Source organism: Pseudophryne corroboree, chromosome 5 (assembly GCF_028390025.1).
Source record: "Pseudophryne corroboree isolate aPseCor3 chromosome 5, aPseCor3.hap2, whole genome shotgun sequence".
Taxonomy (NCBI): Eukaryota; Metazoa; Chordata; class Amphibia; order Anura; family Myobatrachidae; genus Pseudophryne; species Pseudophryne corroboree.
The window spans coordinates 102,525,516-102,548,639 of NC_086448.1; the positions used below are offsets into that span (position 1 = coordinate 102,525,516).

General features: G+C 47.6%; 1 protein-coding gene across 1 annotated transcript in view; it reads right to left on the reverse strand.

Moving 5' to 3' along the window:
- CUBN (cubilin) overlaps nucleotides 1–23,124 on the reverse strand; it is a 729,033-nt gene that overhangs the window by 612,258 nt on the left and 93,651 nt on the right. Inside the window, exons 19-21 of the mRNA XM_063921523.1 lie at nucleotides 6,921–7,086; nucleotides 5,899–6,124; nucleotides 4,233–4,363 (exon numbers count right to left, since the gene is read on the reverse strand). Of these exons, the coding sequence (XP_063777593.1) occupies nucleotides 4,233–4,363; nucleotides 5,899–6,124; nucleotides 6,921–7,086 (523 nt within the window). The remainder of the gene's footprint in view (nucleotides 1–4,232; nucleotides 4,364–5,898; nucleotides 6,125–6,920; nucleotides 7,087–23,124) is intronic.

Sequence of the window (23,124 nt, forward strand, 5' to 3'; positions counted from 1 at the left end):
AGTCCTGCCCTTTACAAAACCGTTCTGGGCTGGATGCAGTATCCGAGGGAGAAAGTTTTGCATTCACTGCGCCAATAATTTGGTAAATAATTTCAAGTCCTGATTTAATAAGGAGATAGGCCTATAAGATTGGACCAGCGTGGGGTGCTTTCCTGGTATCGGGAAAACTATGATCCGAGCCTCGGTAAAATTTGAGGGAGGTTGTTCTCCAGTAAGTAGGAAATTAAATAATGTGAGTAGGTGTGGTAAGAGATGGTCCTGCAGTAGTTGATAATATTCTGCTCCAAAACCATCTGGGCCTGTGGATTTGCCATTTGTTAAGGATTTAATCAAAAAGGGCAATTCCGCGTCTGTTACTGGTGCAGTCAGCAAGTCCCTTTCTGTATCAGTAAAAACAGGCAGGTCCGCTCTAGAAAGAAATTGCGAACCTTCTGATGGATAGTTAGATGGAGAATCATACAGTTGTTGGTAATAAGTCCGAAATTGATTTGAAATACCTAACTAATCCGTGACTGGGGTGCCAGCCAGAAAGATGTTTTGAAGAATATGCGAGGGGGCGGTGTGGGAACAAACTAAATTTGCAAGCAATTTCCCTGATTTACTGCAGCCACGATAATACTTACTACGCTGAATATCATGTGTGAATTGGGCCCGTTGGGTACATAGAGCATCGTACGAGTGCTTAGCATCTAAGTATTCTCGTCGAGATTCAGCGTAATCCGACAACAGTATAGCATCGTATGCGACTGTTAATGATTTACTATGTTCCTCAATCACCTTCGAAAGCCGTTTACGTTTCCTGGCCAAATATTCCATGATTTGGCCTCGAATCACCGGTTTCATCGCAGCCCAAAACAAATGAATGTCGCCTAGATAACCTTCATTACCCTTCTCATAATTACAAAATGCTGTTACCAAGTGATCACGGAAATGGTGGACAGGGGGTCTTTGGGGTCAATTCAATTTGCCGACTGTTGAATAGCGCCGGAAATTAGCTCCCGGTGCTATTCACAGCGCAAGTGACAATTGTCGGGAATTCTTCTCTCACCCCCGGGGGATGCGAGACTAAATCTGACAAAAGTGCTGGCGCGTGGCCGGTGCGAGGCTGATTCTGTCGGGAATCAGCATCGCGCCGGGGAGTTAAATCGGAGAATGCCCGTTCTCCCGACAAATCAAGCTGTTAAGTCCGGGAGAACGAGCATTCGCCGACTTAACATGAGCTGGATTGAATAGCGACGGGAGCTAATTCCCAGCGCTATTCAACTGTCGGCAAATTGAATTATCCCCTTTAATAGAAAGGGTAACCCAAACCGGGGCATGGTCAGAAAGTGCAATAAGATCTATACCCATAGCAACTACTCTATTATATAATGTTCCCGAGAGTAGCCAAACATCTATCTGTGAAGACGTATGGTGTGGGTGGGAACAGAATGTATACTTGCGTGAAATCGGGTGTTGGCATCTCCATGGATCACACAGCCTCAATGAATCTATCAACAAGGTCAAAGAGGACTCATCCCCGCCCACACCCAAGCCAGAGGATCTATCCAAGCCCCTAGATATAACACAATTAAAATCACCACCTAGCAATATTTCCCCGTCTGCCCAAGATTGTAATTTAGAATATAAATTGGTGAAAAATGGCTTAGTGGAGCCCATCGGGGCATATATCGCTGCCAATGTGTACAGGGAACCTAGAAGAGAAATTTTAATAAAAAGAAAGTGGCTGTCTGGATCAGACCAGGTATCTTTAATGGTATATGGCAAGTGTTTTCTAAACTAAATGAAAACTCCCCTTCGCTTGGCTGTGAATGAAGCAGTTTTAAATTCAACAATCCAAGGTCCCCGAAGTACATTAGTGTCTTTCACATCCCAGTGGGTCTCTTGCAAGAACGCTATGTCTAGCTTGAGACGTTTTAAATATGTTAACACTTTGCGTCTCTTGATAGGGGAGTTAAGCCCCTCTACATTCCATGAGGCAAACTTAATTCAGGATTGAACCCTCGTAGAGTTATCAACCAAAGTGACCATGTTATCCTATGCCCACCCTAGGACATAAAATAGTCAATATATTTATACGTAGCTGTGTCCGGCCTGTCCCAGCGAGCGGGCATGGACAAAAACATATATACCTAGGGTGTTGTGTTAGACCTGCATATGTACACCAAGAAAATAGAACAAAAAAACAAATAAACAAGTGACAAAACAGCATAAACATTTTCAGAACCCAATAGGGCAATCCAGCAGAATGCCTAAATCGTAAAAGCATATAGAAGGGCCAGAGGAGGAGGGTCGAGGGGAATACATAGAAAACATAGAATAGAAATATACATTCAGTAATACACCAGCAGTAAGTACATAAGGAAAAATACGTCAACCGCTCAAAATACAAATATCTGAAGAAGAATGAATAAGAAAGGATACAATCCAGTAAAACTTTGATCATATCTCTCCATCAGCCATTCTCCGACACATAATAAGAAACAAATATTTATATCCCAAAGAACTGTAAGTAAAGTAGAACACTTGAATGGAAAAAGGTCTCAGAGATAAGAATGCACCTGATACCACTTAACTTCAGTCCTCATCCGATTTGTGAGGCGATGATAGCGATGAGAGAGAGTCCACAAAGTTCTTAGCCACCTGTGGCGACTCGAGAAAGTGGGGTTTGCCATTGTGAAATACACAAAGTTTTGTAGGATACATGACTTAGAAGCGACATCCCATTTTGAATAATTTCTTACAAGACGGGGCAAATTCCCTTTGTTTCATTGCCACCATATAAGGAAAATCTTGAAATAGCAATAGCTTTGCACCCTGATGATGAATATCAATGGATTTACCATAAGTTTCCAACAGACGAACTTTGTCTGCATAATTCAGAATCCTCAAGATCACCGGGCGTGGGCGATCCCGGGACACCGTCCTGTCAGGGCCCACACGGTGTACTCTTTCCACCAGCAATGAGGAACCGGCGGGGACACAACCCAATTCTTGCGGCAAACATTCAGTGACCAGTAACATCAGATCTGCGTGTTTGACTGATTCCAGAAGGCCGACCATGCGTATATTATTTTGACGATTTCTATTTTCTAAATCTTCCAATTTGTCCGCCATGGATATCACCATCTTCTCCTGGTCAGTCAGGGCTGCCTTGGCTGTCGAAAGTTCATCTTCTAAATCCGAAATGCATTCCTCCGCTTCAGAGAGACGCTGATCGTGTTTTGTGAGCTGGGTAAGAGAAGAATCAATGGAATCCTTCATGGGCGCTAACTTCTGGTCCAGAAGCGAGGCAAGAAGAGTGGTAAGCTCTTGTGAAGTTAAGGAGCCAGTGACGGCCGAAGGAGCAGCATCAGGTGATCGGTCCCCATCAATTTCACTCAGTCTTACACCAGGAGAAGAAGGGGAAACTACAGACGAAGTGTATTTGCCACGGCCCTTGCCCGCCTGACCATGCTTAAGGCCTCTCGAAGGTCTCGCCACATATTTATCCATATCCACCGCGGCAGTATACCCCAAACACGGAAAAATAAATGAAGTGTATGAAGTGAAACACAGTTATTTTATTCCAAAGTATCAGTCAGATAGGTTGGCCAGCCAGCAGCTATCCGACTCGTGAAAGGCTTCCAAGTATTCCCTTGACAAATACTCCCCCACACTGCACCTCCTTAATATGTGGAAATGTTCCTGTGTTCCCCAGCTCCGCGCGCCTACCTCCCGGTCCCTGGTGCTACACTGGCCAGTGAGGAGTGTGGGCAGTGTGCCTTGAATCTCCGTAGCTCTCTCTCCCCAGGTGCTACAAGAAGAAAAGCTCCGGAGCACAGCAGCGGCACGTCCGTCTACTCTGCCCGCAAGGCGCGCCCTCCGAATGGCCGTATTTTTAAAGCGGCAATCATTTACAAGGCAAAACCAGGTAAATGATTGCTGCTTTAAAAATACAGCCATTCTGTTTCGTCCAACAGCCACGCAAGCAAATTAGGCAGGCTGGTCCAAACCCAGCATTAGCTATCGCTCTACACCCTGTCACAACAAGAGAATTTTAATAAATTGCAAACTAAAATCATTTCCTATTGGAGCAATATGCAGAAACAAGTATATTTAATTGATAAGTTGGACCCTACATCTTCTGGAGTATGAAACACACCCATTACATTACCTAGTCTCTTCTCATTTTGAATAGTAGCGCTCGCAGCCCCAGTTTCAGCTCTTAAGGTGTAGATGTAGGGACTTACCAGTAGATGCATTGATGGATATATAGCTGGCAGAAAAGCCCTCCAGAGCCGTGGATGAATCTGTAACAAACAATACAACCATCCTGTTGTCACTGCTGGTCATAGATGGGGGGATGGACCTGCCACAGTATCTGTAAGATACACAGAATGTCAGAAGTGTGTCACATTCAGCTGAAATACTGTACAGTGCATGTGTATGATATTAAACATAAAATTTAAGTAAACAGAGAAAACCCCATTTGTGCATCTAACGCAATCATAGACGATGCAATGTCATACTACAACTAATCAATACAGTACCTTATCCACAAAACTTTTGTCAAATTGTTATAACTTAAAACAGAAGTAGGTACAGTAACCTATGATTCTCCAGTTGTTGTTGGACAGTAAGTCCTGCCATATCCTGCCAGTCACATGGATAGTGGCTTATCTACTGTATAATGGGTGCAAGGTGTGGGGTGCACACAGGCCCCTGGATCCAGAGGGGCCCACACGGCACACCCTGCAACCCTTTCTTGAATACTTACCCCTCCGGAGTCCCACACCGGTGGAAGCAGCACTGCACAAGTCACCAGGAAAATGGCCATTTTCCCGGTGTTTCGTGCATACGCAGTAGGAAAATCACTGGGAAAATGGATGCCACGCCATTTTCCTGGAGTCCCGCACATGCACACTAATTTCTGGCACAGTGCTAGAGTCTCCTAGTGACCCTAATGCTCAGAAACTACTGCGCTGCCGGCTAGAGAGGAGGGGACCCAGATGGACACTCCACATTAGGAATGGCTATCAGTGTGCCCACCATCTATGGTTGCAATCGATGGTGAAGCTGTGAGTGGCCAATGGTAACCAACCATGACATGGAAGATCATCGATTGTCCTGTGGGGGCAGGGCTTTGCGCGTATCACTGGCGGAGCTATGCTTTGTGTCCCAGCACCTTGCAAAGAAAAAAAAATTGTTTATGCTGTGCCATTGATGGAGGGAAACTATCTGATTCTCTCCCATCGATGGCAAAAGTATTCAACATTGGCCATAAACCATCGATGATTATGAATCATCAATGGACGATGGCCATCCATACTCCACATTGGCCTCCTCTTCTCTTAATACGCCCCTGCACAGGGACCACTATATTCTGCCAGCCACAGTGACTACCATGTCCTACCAGCCATGGGGACCACCATATGCAGCACAGGGACCACATTTTTGAAAGCCACATGGACCACTATATCCTGCCATCTACAAGGACCAGAACATCCTGCCATCTACAGGGACCACATTTGCTGAAAGGCACAGTGACCACCATATCCTGCAAGCCACTGTGACTACCATATCTTGCCAGCCATGGGGACCGCCATATCTTGTCAGCAGAGGGACCACATTTGCTGAAAGGCACAGTGACCACCATGTCCTGCCAGCCACAGGGACTACCATGTCCTGCCAGCCACAGTGACTACCATATCCTGCCAGCCATGGGGACCACCATATCCTGCCAGCCATGGGGACCACCATATCCTGCCAGCCATGGGGACCGCCATATCCTGTCAGCAGAGGGACCACATTTGCTGAAAAGCACAGTGACTACCATGTTTCCACTGAATCATATGGCCAAGTAAATAAACTTCAAGTTACTTAATATTATCACATGAAATAAATACATACGATTACCTTCCAATTTTGTTTCCTGTAGTACCCGTTGCGTTATCATATATTTCCAAATAATCAAATTGGCACACATAGGCTTGTTCGAGATTAAATGCTGTGAAGGTGAGGCGTATTAGATTCCCAGGCTGAACTGAGATATACCACGTGCAGCGGGTGCCATGTGGATACATGCTGGGGTAACCTGGGCTGGTGATGGTGCCCTCAGGGCTGGTAAGTGTTCCTCCACAGCCTAGCAAAAGAGACAGAAAATATCCCTTATTATATTTTGAAACATGAAACGCTAAATTATACATCATCTCGCATACTCCCCATACATAACACCCCATATATTCCGGATTGAAAACATGAGAAATAATTATGCCACATTTAGGAATTTATTCAGTAAGGATTGCAGCCGCCCATCGCAGGGCAAGGCCACCCAGCAATCTACCCACCGCCCCCCTCGCCTTGCGGTCACGCTCTAACGCAATTAGAACGTGGTTGCAGCAACTATGGCTGCAACTGTAGGAGTCCCGCCATCATTTGTTTGATTGAAGTGGCTGCGTGTCATCACTGAAAATGCTGCCACAACTCCCATTTTTCTGATGTCGCCCCAAAAATGCTCGGTAGCCCCCCCCCCACCCCCGCAAACGCTCCCGGGCTGACCGCATTAACTGCGTACGCATGCGCAGGATGGGACCTGTACGTGCACGCTAGCCCCTGATCTCAAAAAAATGCGGTCGCATCTCGTTGCGATGCAACCTGAATCCGGCCCACAGATCCACATTGATCCTGCCCATTTACAGAGAGATCAAACCCCTTTGGCCACAGGCCACAAGAATCCAACCCTGAGCAGGCTGGAGCAGCCGGCACCATCAGTAGGTATATTTTTTATTTTATACATACTAATAATTTCGGGCAGCCCCAGACTACTTAAGATTAGTCGGTATAATATATGTAATATGAGAAAAAAAAACATCAGTGAGTTTACATTGCTAACCACAATCTACAAAAGAAAGTAAACCAATAATAACATAAAAGGTCACCTTCAATCAGAGATCTATATGTAGCTGAGAAACCATGATTACTGGCGGAGGCATCAGTAACAAACTTGACATAGAGGCCTTTCTGTGTGGAATAAGCGGGTGGAGGCACCTCTGGACCACAGTATTTTCCAATGACAGGAGATTCTTTAGAAGGGCCATCTCTCAACTGTACAAAAAAAAATGCATTTAATTCATAATACTGAACTGTATTCCATGACAGTGCAATTCATTACCGAGCATTGTAGGCAGAGCTGGGGGTAAAAGGCTGGATTGTGCATTGATGACACCACTGTTTCTACACTTTGAACTTCCCAAAGATTTTGTCTACAAGATTTAGGATGCGGACGTGCACAGACAATGGCAACTGTTCAAAACACATAATGGAAAAGCAATGTACAGTACATAAAATATAAAAGCTGCCAAAACTGACAGTTCAGGTGATGAGCATTCCCAGGGGACTGTATCTTCCTCCTCTTCCTAATCTCTTCCATGACTTCAGTCCTTTCATGATCTTTCCATGACATGAACACATCTCGCCTCCACCCAGGACCAGATTAACAATGGGGTGGATGGAGCCAGGCTTGTACTGACCCATCGGAGTACCGGGGGGAATCACCGGTGGGCCCCGATGGTTTATAGCCATCTCACTTTTGTCGGAGGGGGGCGGGGCCTTTGGGACCACCGCGGCCGTGCAGTTGTTTGCTGCTCATTACTGCGGCCGGACAGTCATCAGCTATTGACTGACCCGGCGGCTGCAGGCACGGAGGGTGAGGGCCTCAGCCAGGCTGTGGAATCTGACTTCTTTTCTGGGCTCCGTTCCCAGAAAAGCCCTGCAGGGGGAGACGTCATGACCTCACGCGGTGGACTTGCCCGCACTATGGGGCCTATTCATGAAGCAGTGAAAAGTGTGGAGGTGAGGCAGTGGAGAAGTTGCCCATGGCAACCAATCAGCATTGAAGTAACATTTATAACTGCATACTATACAACTTTACAGAGCAGCTGATTGGTTGCCATGGGCAACTTCTCCACAGGCTCACTTCTCCACTCTTTTCACTGCTTCATGAATGACCCCCTAGGAGACTGGAGTCACACTGTAGTGGAGCTGGGAGTTCCTGCCGGCGCTGCACAAGAATTTTCAGGGAGGGTGTGTGACATCAGCTCCAGACCCGATCAGCCTGTTTGTATCGCACTGTAGGAGTAAGTCCTGGGCTACGCACAGACTGCACACACTGGAAAAATCATTAGATTAGTGAGTGAGTTGCGAACGGATTTGCATCTCACTGGTGTTTGCAAAGCTTTTCGCACGGCATACACAGACTTGAACCGGGTGGGTATTCACTATGTCTGGGCGGTGACTATCCGATCGCAAACCTCTGCAAATTCGCACAACAGCGATCAGGTCTTACTTAGGCCCTATGTCGTTGACGATGTGCACTCCTGTGTGTCATCAACAACATTTCTAGTCGGCTGAACATGTTCGTCAATCTGGTGATATCTTTAGCGGGGCCATGCTGCTGAATGGAGCACCGGCCACCGCTAACAATATGTTGTTGCCGGCATCGTGTATGCATTAGTTGATAGCGGGTCCCAGAGTGAGCGATGTCGGGCTGGGTATACATCACCTAGTGTACAGTATATCCAGCTTAATAGTAAGCCAAACCTATGTGGCAGAAGGCGACACCGCCCCTGGAGACTGGCCACACCCCCATATGCAGTATTGGCCCCAACCCCTGCATTCCCCTGGTGGGCCCTTCATGCCCCAGTCCAACACTGGATGGAGCTACAGCACCAGGCCTCCACATAAAAATAGGTCCATCATCATGACAGCGTGATGATGATCAGCCACCGGCTGGCCACAAGGTCGGCCATAAATCATTAGCATTAAATTGTATTTCTATTTTCCACACAAAATGGTGCAAATTTTGTACTTTTACATACTTAGGGAGACACTGGTAATGATAGTGTACGGGGTCCACATGTCACTGGCCACACCCACACAGCACTGGTCACACCCCCTCTTCTTCTCATAATAGGCCATTTTCAGCTCCAGGCCCATGAGGCCCTTAATCCAGCCTTGCCTTCACCACACATATGCCTACAATCCCATGCGCCTAAACTACCGTATACTGAAAATATATTGCACTTTAATAAAACAGCAAAGGACTGGGATTATGGGGAGAAAATAGGATTTTAATACCTACCGGTAAATCCTTTTCTCTTAGTCCGTAGAGGATGCTGGGGATGCTTCAAGAACCCTGGGGTATAGACGGGATCCGCAGGAGACATGGGCACTTTAAGACTTTAAAAAGGGTGTGAACTGGCTCCTCCCTCTATGCCCCTACTCCAAACTCCAGTTATAGGAACTGTGCCCAGGGAGACCGACATTTCGAGGAAAGAATTTATTGTTAAATCACGGTGAGCATTTTACCAGCTCACACCTCCAGTATGCCGCAGAACATGGCATTCAATAAAACACCAGCCGACGGCATGAAGAATATGCAGCAATACGCTGACATAAAACGTAACACAACCTATGTGTGTAAACACAACCAGTAACAGCATAACGCATGTTATGGCCTGAATAACGTCAGCATCAGGCCGACTTAACCACAACACACAATGGGGTAAATTTACTAAGATGGGAGATCTATTTAAGATGGGATGTTGCCCATGGCAACCAATCAGATTCTACTTCTCATTTATCTAGCACCTTCTAGAAGATAATACCTGAAATCTGATTGGTTGCTATTAGCAACATCCCATCTTAAATAGAACTCCCATCTTAGTAAATTTACCCCCATGTGTGTAAACATACCCAATGACTGCAGATACAGTACGCACTGGGACGGGCGCCCAGCATCCTCTACGGACTAAGAGAAAAGGATTTACCGATAGGTATTAAAATCCTATTTTCTCATACGTCCTAGAGGATGCTGGGGATGCTTCAAGAACCCTGGGGTTTATACCAAAGCTCTAGAACGGGCGGGAGAGTGCGGATGACTCTGCAGCACCGATTGACCCAACAAGAGGTCCTCAACAGCCAGGGTATCAAACTTGTAAAACTTCGCAAAGGTGTTTGAATCCGACCAAGCAGTTACTCGGCAGAGTTGTACGGCCGAGATCCCCCGGGCAGCCGCCCAGGATGAGCCCACCTTTCTGGTAGAATGAGCCTTCACCGTTTTTGGCAACGTAGAATGAGCCTGCTGAATCGCATTACAGATGCAGCGTGCAATAGTCTGCTTGGAAGCAGGAGCCCCAATCTTGTTGGGAGCCCACAGGACAAACAGAGCCTCTGTTTTCCTAATCTGAGCCGTTCTGACGACATAGATTTTCAAAGCTCTGACCACATCGAGAGACTTCGATTCCGCCCAGGCGTCAGTAGCCACTGGCACCACAACAGACTGGTTTACGTGAAACGATGAAACCACTTTTGGCAGAAATTGCTGACGAGTTCTCAACTCCGCTCTATCTGCATGGAAGATTAAATAGGGGCTTTTGTGAGACAAAGCCGCCAATTCAGACACCGGCCTTGAGGATGCCAAGGCCAACAGCATGACCACTTTCCAAGTAAGGAATTTCAACTCAACCTTACGGAAAGGTTCAAACTAACGAGAAATGCAGGAACTGCAACACCACATTAAGATCTCATGGTGCCACCGGGGGCACAAAGGGAGGTTGGATGTGCAGCACGCTCTTCACGAAGGTCTGAACTTGTGGAAGGAGGCCAATTCTTTCTGAAAGAAAATAGATAAGGCCTAACTTTAGGCCCGCATCCACACCTGCTTGCAAAAAATGGAGCAAACGGCCCAGCTGAAATTCTTCAGTAGGAGCCTTCTTGGATTCAGACCAAGACCCATACTTCCTCCAAATACGGTGGTAAAGCTTCGGCGTTACTTCTTTCCTAGCCTGAAGCAGTGTGGGAATGATTTCACTGGGAATACCCTTTCGGGCTAGGATATGGCGTTCAACCACCATGCCGTCAAACGCAGCTGCGGTAAGTCTTGATGCACGCACTGTCCTTGCTGTAACAGGTCCCCTCGTAGAGGAAGAGGCCAGGGATCTTCTATGAGTAATTCTTGAAGATCTGGATACCAAGCCCTCCTTGGCTAGACCGGAACAATGAGGATCGCTTAACCTTTGTTCTTCTTATGACCTTTATCACCTTCGGAAAGAGTGGAAGTGGAGGAAACACATAGACCGACTGAAACACCCACGGTGTCACGAGGGCGTCCACCGCTATTGCTTGAGGGTCCCTCGACCTGGAACAATATCCCTGAAAGTTCTTGATGAGGCGAAACGCCATCATGTCTATTTGAGGAATTCCCCAAAGACTTGTCACTTCTGTGAAAACCTCTTGATGAAGACCCCACTCTCCTGGATGGAGATCGTGTCTGCTGAGGAAGTCTGTTTCTCAGTTGTCTACACCCGGAATGAAGACCGCTAACCAAACGTTTACATGCCTTTCCGCCCAGCGGAAAACCTTTGTGGCTTCTGCCATTGCCGCTTTGCTCTTCGTTCCGCCCTAGCGGTTTACTTACGCCACTGCTGTTAAGTTGTCCGACTGAATTAAGACGGGCAGATCGCGAAGAAGATGTTCCGTTGTAAATAGCTCTTAATTCCAGAATGCTTATTGCAGACAAGCTTCCCGGCTTGACCTTTTTCCCTGGAAATTCTTCCCCTGGAAAGACTGCTCCCCAGCCCTGGAGACTTGTATCCATGGACACCAGGATCTAATCCTGGATCCCGAACCTTCGTCCCGCTAGGAGGTGAGAACTGTGAAGCCACCACAGGAGAGATATCCTGGTCCTGGAAAATAGGATTATTTTCTGTTGCATGTGCAGGTGAGACCCGGACCACATGTCTGGTCCCGCTAAAACCACTCTGGCATTTAACCTGCTCACCGAATAGCCTTGTAGGCCGCAACCATCTTCTTCATCAACGGAACGTATTGATGGGTTTACACTGTTGCAAATCTGAACCTACTCTGGATCCTCAGATCTCTTTCCACTGGAAAAACAAACTCTCAATAGTTCTGTATCTAACCTTAATCCCAACTCCGACATACGCGTCATTGGGATCAACAGTGATTCTGGCAAGTTCAGGAGACAACCACTGTGTTAAAGAACTGTCAGAGAGAAACAACGACTTGCACCATTTGTTTCTTGACCTCGCCGTAGTCAGGAGAACGTCCCAGTACAGAATAGTAATGGCTTTTACTATCGAAGGAAAACCATCATACTGCCATCACTCCGGTGAACTGGCAATGACAAACCTGAATAGCCAACCCAGGTAAGCCTAACGCGGAAGAAACTGCACTTAAAAACTCTTTCTCCTTTACCAGATTGGAGATCCCTGCCCTGAGAGATTCCATCTTGTAGTTCAACTTCTTAAGTAGAAATTTTTGGAATTGTTCTGACCGAGCTGCCCGGGCTCAGAAGCACGAAAAAGCTTGAATAACAGCTTTTTTTTTTTTTTTTTTTGTGACAGGGACAGCAGGCTAATGTCCTGATCCTGACCCAACTCTTGTATGGCGTCGCATACTACCTCCCCGTGCAGAGGAGAATCGGTAAGATCTATTTGAAAAATCAGTGAGGGGAATTATCTGGACACTCCAGTATGTTCCCCTTGGGACTCTATTCTTAACTAACTGGTCCATGTCCATTCCAGGACTGACTGAAGAATATTAGACGTGGTCCCACCGGTGTGGGCTGCTGCAAGATAGACCCAGCGACATACGGTGGATGTGGCAGAAACCGAGGATGATTTCTGCTTCTGCGAACTTGAAAAAGGCTGCTGACCTTTTACCTTTTCACCTTCCTCTACCTGCAAAGAAGGGGAAAAAACGTATCCATCAGGTCGAAATGACTGCATCCTACAAAAATGCGTCACCAACCGTTGTGAGGGAACATAGCTCAAGAAGGTAGACTTACCAGTGGCATCTGCCGAGATCAACATAACAAAGCCATCCCCAAACCAGGTTTCACCTTCATAGGGAAGATACTCCAGTACTTCTCGGAGTCACCCTCAGCATTCCATTGGTGAATCCACAACTCCCTCCTAGCCGAGACCGCCATGGAATTGGCCCACGAACCCAAGAGTCCCATACCTCTTGTAGTCGTACGGCATCATGCTGCAATGTTTTAGATATGACCCAACTTAAGGAGTATCCCATCTCTCCCCAGGGTAATTATATCGGATGACAAGGTAACCGACCATTTCTGAATACAAGCACTCCCCCATGCGCATGTAATGCAAATATAATCAAAGCATATGATTAAAATATCACTTAGCTTCCTGTATACGATCCTTTGTGACAGGGCCCCGTGCAGACCAGGGGTTGACTCTCACTTTATTCCAGGGGTGGCCAGCTAGTCACAGACAAAGAGCCAAAAAATCTAGTTGGGTACATCAAAGAGCCGACATCGAGCCGAAGGCGTGCATGCAAAATGGGGTGTGGCCTTGTGACTTCTAGACCACACCCCTGGTATAAAATACATTGAAAATGCCAGATCCAACATAAAATACATTGAAAAAGCCAGATTCACATAATACACTTCAGCTCCCCCATGTGTCACTCCATCCAACATCCTCCTGTCACTCTAGCCAGCTCCCTATGTCACTCCAGCAAGCTCCCCATGAGTCACTCCTGCCAATACCCTTCTGTGTTACTCCAGTCAGCTCTTCCATGTGTCACTACTGCCAGCACCCTACTGTGTCACTCCAGCCAGCTCCCCCATGTGTCACTTCTGCTACCCCCCTCCTATGTTACTCCAGCCAGCTCCCCATGAGTTACTCCTGCCAGCACCCTCCTGTATCACTCCAGTCAGCTCCTTGATGTTTCACTCCTGCCAGGACACTCCTGTGTCACTCCAGCCAGCTTCCCCTTGTGTCACTCAGCCCATCCTCATGTGTTAATACAGCCCCGCCCCCCCCAACTCATGCCATTGCAGCAGCCCCTTATGTGTCCTCTGTTTGCCAGTGGGTGTCCTTTGGTATCTGGCTCCCTCAGTTCTCAGTGCCTGTAGCACTTCTGCGTGTCTGGCTGGAGTGCAGTGGTTTCCAGATCTGTTCTGGTCACGTGATTTCAAGTGTTGGGAGCCACATTTGAATAAAGAAAGAGCCACATGTGGCTCTAGAGCCACTGGTTGGCCACCGCTGCTTTATTCTATCCATGGCGGGAAAAGAATAAACCCTCAGACTCCTCGTGAGGATTCGAAACCATCTTGTCACGGCTGACCTAGACTTTTTCAACAGAGCGATCAGTACATGAGAAGGAATAACTTTACTTCAGCATTCATTATAAATTTTAATATGAATATACACATTTAAATACACATATACACACATATATCTATCTCTCTCTCTCTCTCTCTATATATATATATATATATATATATATATATTTATTTTTGTCAGGAACAGCAGGGTCCCTAGTGACGTTAATACGTTCTTAATGTGTATAAAACATGTACTGAATGCCGATGTTGAGGATCTAATCAGGAAACATCATGGTCGACATAAAAAATAGTATTCGTGTCGATATCAGGGAGTAGTAACTGGGCAAAATAACATTTTTGCGACCCCGAGGTGTCTGAGGGAAAATAAGAATTTACTTACCGATAATTCTATTTCTCATAGTCCGTAGTGGATGCTGGGGACTCCGAAAGGACCATGGGGAATAGCGGCTCCGCAGGAGACTGGGCACAAAAGTAAAAGCTTTAGGACTACCTGGTGTGCACTGGCTCCTCCCCCTATGACCCTCCTCCAAGCCTCAGTTAGGATACTGTGCCCGGACGAGCGTACACAATAAAGAAGGATTTTGAATCCCGGGTAAGACTCATACCAGCCACACCAATCACACCGTACAACTTGTGATCTGAACCCAGTTAACAGCATGATAACAGAGGAGCCTCTGAAAAGATGGCTCACAACAATAATAACCCGATTTTTGTAACAATAACTATGTACAAGTATTGCAGACAATCCGCACTTGGGATGGGCGCCCAGCATCCACTACGGACTATGAGAAATAGAATTATCGGTAAGTAAATTCTTATTTTCTCTGACGTCCTAGTGGATGCTGGGGACTCCGAAAGGACCATGGGGATTATACCAAAGCTCCCAAACGGGCGGGAGAGTGCGGATGACTCTGCAGCACCGAATGAGAGAACTCCAGGTCCTCCTCAGCCAGGGTATCAAATTTGTAGAATTTAGCAAACGTGTTTGCCCCTGACCAAGTAGCTGCTCAGCAAAGTTGTAAAGCCGAGACCCCTCGGGCAGCCGCCCAAGATGAGCCCACTTTTCGTGTGGAATGGGCTTTTACAGATTTTGGCTGTGGCAGGCCTGCCACAGAATGTGCAAGCTGAATTGTACTACAAATCCAACGAGCAATAGTCTGCTTAGAAGCAGGAGCACCCAGCTTGTTGGGTGCATACAGGATAAACAGCGAGTCAGATTTTCTCTATCGTCCTAGTGGATGCTGGGGTTCCTGAAAGGACCATGGGGAATAGCGGCTCCGCAGGAGACAGGGCACAAAAAGTAAAGCTTTAGGATCAGGTGGTGTGCACTGGCTCCTCCCCCTATGACCCTCCTCCAAGCCTCAGTTAGATTTTTGTGCCCGGCCGAGAAGGGTGCAATCTAGGTGGCTCTCCTAAAGAGCTGCTTAGAAAAGTTTAGCTTAGGTTTTTTATTTTACAGTGAGTCCTGCTGGCAACAGGATCACTGCAACGAGGGACTTAGGGGAGAAGAAGTGAACTCACCTGCGTGCAGGATGGATTGGCTTCTTTGGCTACTGGACATTAGCTCCAGAGGGACGATCACAGGTACAGCCTGGATGGTCACCGGAGCCTCGCCGCCGGCCCCCTTGCAGATGCTGAAACAAGAAGAAGGTCCAGAATCGGCGGCATGAAGACTCCTCAGTCTTCTTAAGGTAGCGCACAGCACTGCAGCTGTGCGCCATTTCCTCTCAGCACACTTCACACGGCAGTCACTGAGGGTGCAGGGCGCTGGAAGGGGGGCGCCCTGGGAGGCAATGAAAACCTATTTTTGGCTAAAAATACCTCACATATAGCCTCCGGGGGCTATATGGAGATATTTAACCCCTGCCAGAATCCGTTAAGAGCGGGAGACGAGGCCGCCGAAAAAGGGGCGGGGCCTATCTCCTCAGCACACAGCGCCATTTTCCCTCACAGAAAGGCTGGAGGGAAGGCTCCCAGGCTCTCCCCTGCACTGCACTACAGAAACAGGGTTAAAACAGAGAGGGGGGGCACTAATTTGGCGTTAGAAATATATAAAAAAGATGCTATAAGGGAAAACACTTATATAAGGTTGTCCCTATATAATTATAGCGTTTTTGGTGTGTGCTGGCAAACTCTCCCTCTGTCTCTCCAAAGGGCTAGTAGGTCCTGTCCTCTATCAGAGCATTCCCTGTGTGTGTGCTGTGTGTCGGTACGTGTGTGTCGACATGTATGAGGACGATGTTGGTGAGGAGGCGGAGCAATTGCCTGTAATGGTGATGTCGCTCTCTAGGGAGTCGACACCGGAATGGATGGCTTATTTAGGGAATTACGTGATAATGTCAACAAGCGGCAAGGTCGGTTGACGACATGAGACGGCCGACAAACAATTAGTACCGGTCCAGACGTCTCAAAAACACCGTCAGGGGTTTTAAAACGCCCGTTTACTTTAGTCGGTCGACACAGACACAGACAGGGACACTGAATCCAGTGTCGACGGTGAATAAACAAACGTATTCCTTATTAGGGCCACACGTTAAGGGCAATGAAGGAGGTGTTACATATTTCTGATACTACAAGTACCACAAAAGAGGGTATTATGTGGGATGTGAAAAAACTACCGTAGTTTTTCCTGAATCAGATAAATTAAATGAAGTGTGTGATGATGCGTGGGTTCCCCCCGATAGAAAATATGGGCGGTATACCCTTTCCCGCCAGAAGTTAGGGCGCGTTGGGAAACACCCCTTAGGGTGGATAAGGCGCTCACACGCTTATCAGAACAAGTGGCGGTACCGTCTATAGATAGGGCCGTCCTCAAGGAGCCAGCTGACAGGAGGCTGGAAAATATCATAAAAAGTATATACACACATACTGGTGTTATACTGCGACCAGCGATCGCCTCAGCCTGGATGTGCAGAGCTGGGGTGGCTTGGTCGGATTCCCTGACTAAAAATATTGATACCCTTGACAGGGACAGTATTTTATTGACTATAGAGCATTTAAAGGATGCATTTCTATATATGCGAGATGCACAGAGGGATATTTGCACTCTGGCATCAAGAGTAAGTGCGATGTCCATATCTGCCAGAAGATGTTTATGGACACGACAGTGGTCAGGTGATGCAGATTCCAAACGGCACAAAGGTGTATTGCCGTATAAAGGAAGAGGAGTTATTTGGGGTCGGTCCATCGGACCTGGTGGCCACGGCAACTGCTGGAAAATCCACCGTTTTTTACCCTAAGTCACATCTCTGCAGAAAAAGACACCGTCTTTTCAGCTTCAGTCCTTTCGTCCCTATAAGAGTCATATCTGCCCAGGGATAGAGGAAAGGGAAGAAGACTGCAGCAGGCAGCCCATTCCCAGGAACAGAAGCGTTCCACCGCTTCTGACAAGCTCTCAGCATGACGCTGAGACCGTACAGGACCCCTGGATCCTACAAGTAGTATCCCAGGGGTACAGATTGGAATGTCGAGACGTTTCCCCTGCGCAGGCTCCTGAAGTCTGCTTTACCAAGGTCTCCCTCCGACAAGGAGGCAGTATGGGAAACAATTCACGAGCTGTATTCCCAGCAGGTGATAATTAAATTACCCCTCCTACAACAAGAAAAGGGGTATTATTCCACACTATATTGTGGTACTGAAGCCAGAAGGCTAGGTGAGACCTATTCTAAATCTAAAAAAATTTGAACACTTACAAAGGTTCAAATCAAGATGGAGTCACTCAGAGCAGTGATAACGAACCGGGAAGAAGGGGACTATATGGTGTCCCGAGACATCAGGGATGCTTACCTCCATGTCCCAAATTTGCCCTTATCACTAAGGGTACCTCAGGTTCGTGGTACAGAACTGTCACTATCAGTTTCAGACGCTGCCGTTTGGATTGTCCACGGCACCCCGGGTCTTTACCAAGGTAATGGCCGAAATGATGGTTCTTCTTCGAAGAAAAGGCGTCTTAATTATCCCTTACTTGGACGATCTCCTGATAAGGGCAAAGTCCAGGGAACAGTTGGAGGTCGGAGTAGCATGATCCCGACAACAAGTCTCCTGTGCTTAGGGATGATTCTGGACACAGTCCAGAAAAAGGTGTTTCTCCCGGAAGAGAAAGCCAGGGAGTTATCCGAGCTAGTCAGGAACCTCCTAAAATCAGTGCATCATTGCACAAGGGCCATGGTAAAAAAATGGTGACTTCCTTCGAAGCAATTCCAGTCGGCAGATTTCATGCAAGAACTTTTCAGTGGGATCTGCTGGACAAATGGTCCGGATCGCATCTTCAGATGCATCAGCGGATAACCCTATATCCAAGGACAAGGGTGTCTCTCCTGTGGTGGTTACAGAGTGCTCATCTTCTAGAGGGCCGCAGATTCGGCATTCAGTTTTGGATGTTGGTGACCACGGAGGCCAGCCCGAGAGGCTGGGGAGCAGTCACACAAGGAAAAAATTTCCAGGGAGTGTGATCAAGTCTGGAGACTTTTCTCCACATAAATATAGCTAAGGGTAAATTTATAATGCTCTAAGCTTAGCAAGACCTCTGCTTCAAGGTCAGCCGGTATTGATCCAGTGGGATAAAACATCACGGCAGTCGCCCACGTAAATAGACAGGGCGGCACAAGAAGCAGGAGGGCAGTGGCAAAAACTGCAAGGACTTTTCGCTGGGCGGAAAATCATGTGATAGCACTGTCAGCAGTGTTTCATTCCGGGAATGGAAACTGGGAAGCAGACTTCCTCAGTAGGCACGACCTCCACCCGGCAGAGTGGGAACTTCATGAGGAAGTTTTCCACATGATTGTAAACCGTTGGGAATTACCAAAGGTGGACATGATGGCGTCCCGTCTGAACAAAAAACGGGACAGGTATTGCGCCAGGTTAAGAGACCCTCAGGCAATAGCTGTGGACGTTCTGGTAACACCGTGGGTGTACCAGTCGGTGTATGTGTTCCATCCTCTGCTTTTCATACCTAAGGTACTGAGAATTATAAGACGTAGAGGAGTAAGAACTATACTCATGGCTCCGGATTGGCCAAGAAGGACTTGGTACCCGGAACTTCAAGAGATGCTCACAGAGGACTGCCGCTAAGAAGGGACTTGTTTCAGCAAGTACCATGTCTGTTCCAAGACTTACCGCAGCTGCGTTTGACGGCATGGCGGTGGAACGCCGGATCCTAAGGGAAAAGGCATTCAGGAAGAGGTCATTCCTACCCTGGTCAAAGCCAGAAAGGAGGTGACCGCACAACATTATCACCACATGTGGCGAAAATATGTTACGTGGTGTGAGGCCAGGAAGGCCCCACGAAGAAATTTCAACTCGGTCGATTCCTGTATTTCCTGCAAACAGGAGTGTCTATGGGCCTCAAATTGGGGTTCATTAAGGTTCAAATTTCGGCCCTGTCGATTTTTCTTCCAGAAAGAATTGGCTTCAGTTCCTGAAGTCCAGAAGTTTGTCAAGGGAGTATTGCATATACAACCCCCTTTTGTGCCTCCAGTGGCACTGTGGGATCTCAACGTAGTTCTGGGATTCCTCAAAACACATTGGTTTAAAACCAGTCAAATCTGTGGATTTGAAGCATCTCACATGAAAAGTGAACATGCTCTTGGACCTGGCCTGGACCAGGCGAGTGTCAAATTGGTGGTTTTTTTCTCAAAAAAGCCCATATCTGTTTGTCCATTCGGACAGGGCAGAGCTGCGGACTCGTCCCCAGTTCTCTCCCTAAGGTGGTGTCAGTGTTTCACCTGAACCAGCTTATTGTGGTGTCTTGCGCCTACTAGGGACTTGGAGGACTCCAAGTTGCTAGATGTGGTCAGGGCCCTGAAAATATAGGTTCCAGGACGGCTGGAGTCAGGAAAACTGACTTGCTGTTATCCTGTATGCACCCAACAAACTGGGTGCTCTTGCTTCTAAGCAGACTTTTGCTAGTTGGATGTGTAATACAATTCAGCTTGCACATTCTGTGGCAGGCCTGCCACAACCAAAATATGTAAATGCCCATTCCACAAGGAAGGTGGGCTCATCTTGGGCGGCTGCCCGAGGGGTCTCGGCTTTACAACTTTGCCGAGCGGCTATTTAGTCAGGGGCAAACACGTTTGTAAAATCCTACAAATTTGATAACCTGGCTAAGGAGGACCTGGAGTTCTCTCATTCGGTGCTGCAGAGTCATCCGCACTCTCCCGCCCGTTTGGGAGCTTTGGTATAATCCCCATGGTCCTTTCAGGAACCCCAGCATCCACTAGGACGATAGAGAAAATAAGAATTTACTTGCCGATAATTCTATTTCTCGGAGTCCGTAGTGGATGCTGGGCGCCCATCCCAAGTGCGGATTATCTGCAATACTTGTACATAGTTACAAAAATCGGGTTATTATTGTTGTGAGCCATCTTTCAGAGGCTCCGCTGTTATCATACTGTTAACTGGGTTCAGATCACAGGTTGTACAGTGTGATTGGTGTGGCTGGTACGAGTCTTACCCGGGATTCATAAATCCTTCCTTATTGTGTACGCTCGTCCGGGCACAGTATCCTAACTGAGGCTTGGAGGAGGGTCATAGGGGGAGGAGCCAGTGCACACCACCTGATCCTAAAGCTTTACTTTTTGTGCCCTGTCTCCTGCGGAGCCGCTATTCCCCATGGTCCTTTCAGGAACCCCAGCATCCACTACGGACTCCGAGAAATAGAATTATCGGCAAGTAAATTCTTATTTTCTGACTCCAGCCGTCCTGGAAACATATATTTTCAGGGCCCTGACTATGTCCAGCAACTTGGAATCCTCCAAGTCCCTAGTAGCCGCAGGTACCACAATAGGCTGGTTTAAGTGAAACGCTGAAACCACCTGAGGGAGAAATTGGGGACGAGTCCTCAATTCTGCCCTGTCCGTATGAAAAATTAGGTAAGGGCTTTTATAGGATAAAGCCGCCAATTCTGAGACACGCCTGGCTGAAGCCAGGGCTAACAGCATTACCACTTTCCATGTGAGATATTTTAAGTCCACAGTGGTGAGTGGTTCAAACCGATGTGATTTTAGGAACCCCAAAACTACATTGAGATCCCAAGGTGCCACTGGAGGCACAAAAGGAGGCTGTATATGCAGTACCCCCTTGACAAACGTCTGAACTTCAGGAACTGAAGCTAGTTCTTTTTGGAAGAATATCGACAGGGCCGAAATTTGAACCTTAATGGACCCTAATTTTAGGCCCATAGACAGTCCTGTTTGCAGGAAATGCAGGAAACGACCCAGTTGAAATTCCTCTGTAGGGGCCTTCCTGGCCTCACACCACGCAACATATTTACGCCAAATACGGTGATAATGTTGCACAGTTACATCCTTCCTGGCTTTGATCAGGGTAGGGATGACTTCATCCGGAATGCCTTTTTCCTTCAGGATCCGGCGTTCAACCGCCATGCCGTCAAACGCAGCCGCGGTAAGTCTTGGAACAGACAGGGTCCCTGCTGGAGCAGGTCCTTTCTTAGAGGTAGAGGCCACAGGTCTTCCGTGAGCATCTCTTGAAGTTCCGGGTACCAAGTCCTTCTTGGCCAATCCGGAGCCACGAGTATAGTCCTTACTCCTCTCCTTCTTATGATTCTCAGTACCTTGGGTATGAGAGGCAGAGGAGGGAACACATACACTGACTGGTACACCCACGGTGTTACCAGAGCGTCCACAGCTATTGCCTGAGGGTCCCTTGACCTGGCGCAATATCTGTCCAGTTTTTTGTTGAGGCGGGACGCCATCATGTCCACCTTTGGTTTTTCCCAACGGTTCACAATCATGTGGAAGACTTCTGGGTGAAGTCCCCACTCTCCCGGGTGGAGGTCGTGTCTGCTGAGGAAGTCTGCTTCCCAGTTGTCCACTCCCGGAATGAACACTGCTGACAGTGCTATCACATGATTTTCCGCCCAGCGAAGAATCCTTGCAACTTCTGTCATTGCCCTCCTGCTTCTTGTGCCGCCCTGTCTGTTTACGTGGGCGACTGCCGTGATGTTGTCCGACTGGATCAACACCGGCTGACCCTGAAGCAGAGGCCTTGCCTGACTTAGGGCATTGTAAATGGCCCTTAGTTCCAGGATATTTATGTGAAGTGACGTTTCCATGCTTGACCACAAGCCCTGGAAATTTTTTCCCTGTGTGACTGCTCCCCAGCCTCTCAGGCTGGCATCCGTGGTCACCAGGACCCAGTCCTGAATGCCGAATCTGCGGCCCTCTAGAAGATGAGCACTCTGTAACCACCACAGGAGAGACACCCTTGTCCTTGGAGACAGGGTTATCCGCTGATGCATTTGAAGATGCGATCCGGACCATTTGTCCAGCAGATCCCACTGAAAAGTTCTTGCGTGGAATCTGCCGAATGGAATCGCTTCGTAAGAAGCCACCATTTTTCCCAGGACCCTTGTGCATTGATGCACTGACACTTGGCCTGGTTTTAGGAGGTTCCTGACTAGGTCGGATAACTCCCTGGCTTTCTCCTCCGGGAGAAACACCTTTTTCTGGACTGTGTCCAGAATCATCCCTAGGAACAGCAGATGTGTCGTCGGAATCAGCTGCGATTTTGGAATATTTAGAATCCACCCGTGCTGTCGTAGTACTACTTGAGATAGTGCTACTCCGACCTCTAACTGTTCTCTGGACCTTGCCCTTATCAGGAGATCGTCCAAGTAAGGGATAATTAAGACGCCTTTTCTTCGAAGAAGAATCATAATTTCGGCCATTACCTTGGTAAAGACCCGGGGTGCCGTGGACAATCCAAACGGCAGCGTCTGAAACTGATAGTGACAGTTCTGTACCACAAACCTGAGGTACCCTTGATGAGAAGGGCAAATTGGGACATGGAGGTAAGCATCCTTGATGTCCAGAGACACCATATAGTCCCCTTCTTCCAGGTTCGCTATCACTGCTCTGAGTGACTCCATCTTGAATTTGAACCTTTGTATGTAAGTGTTCAAGGATTTCAGATTTAAAATAGGTCTCACCGAGCCGTCCGGCTTC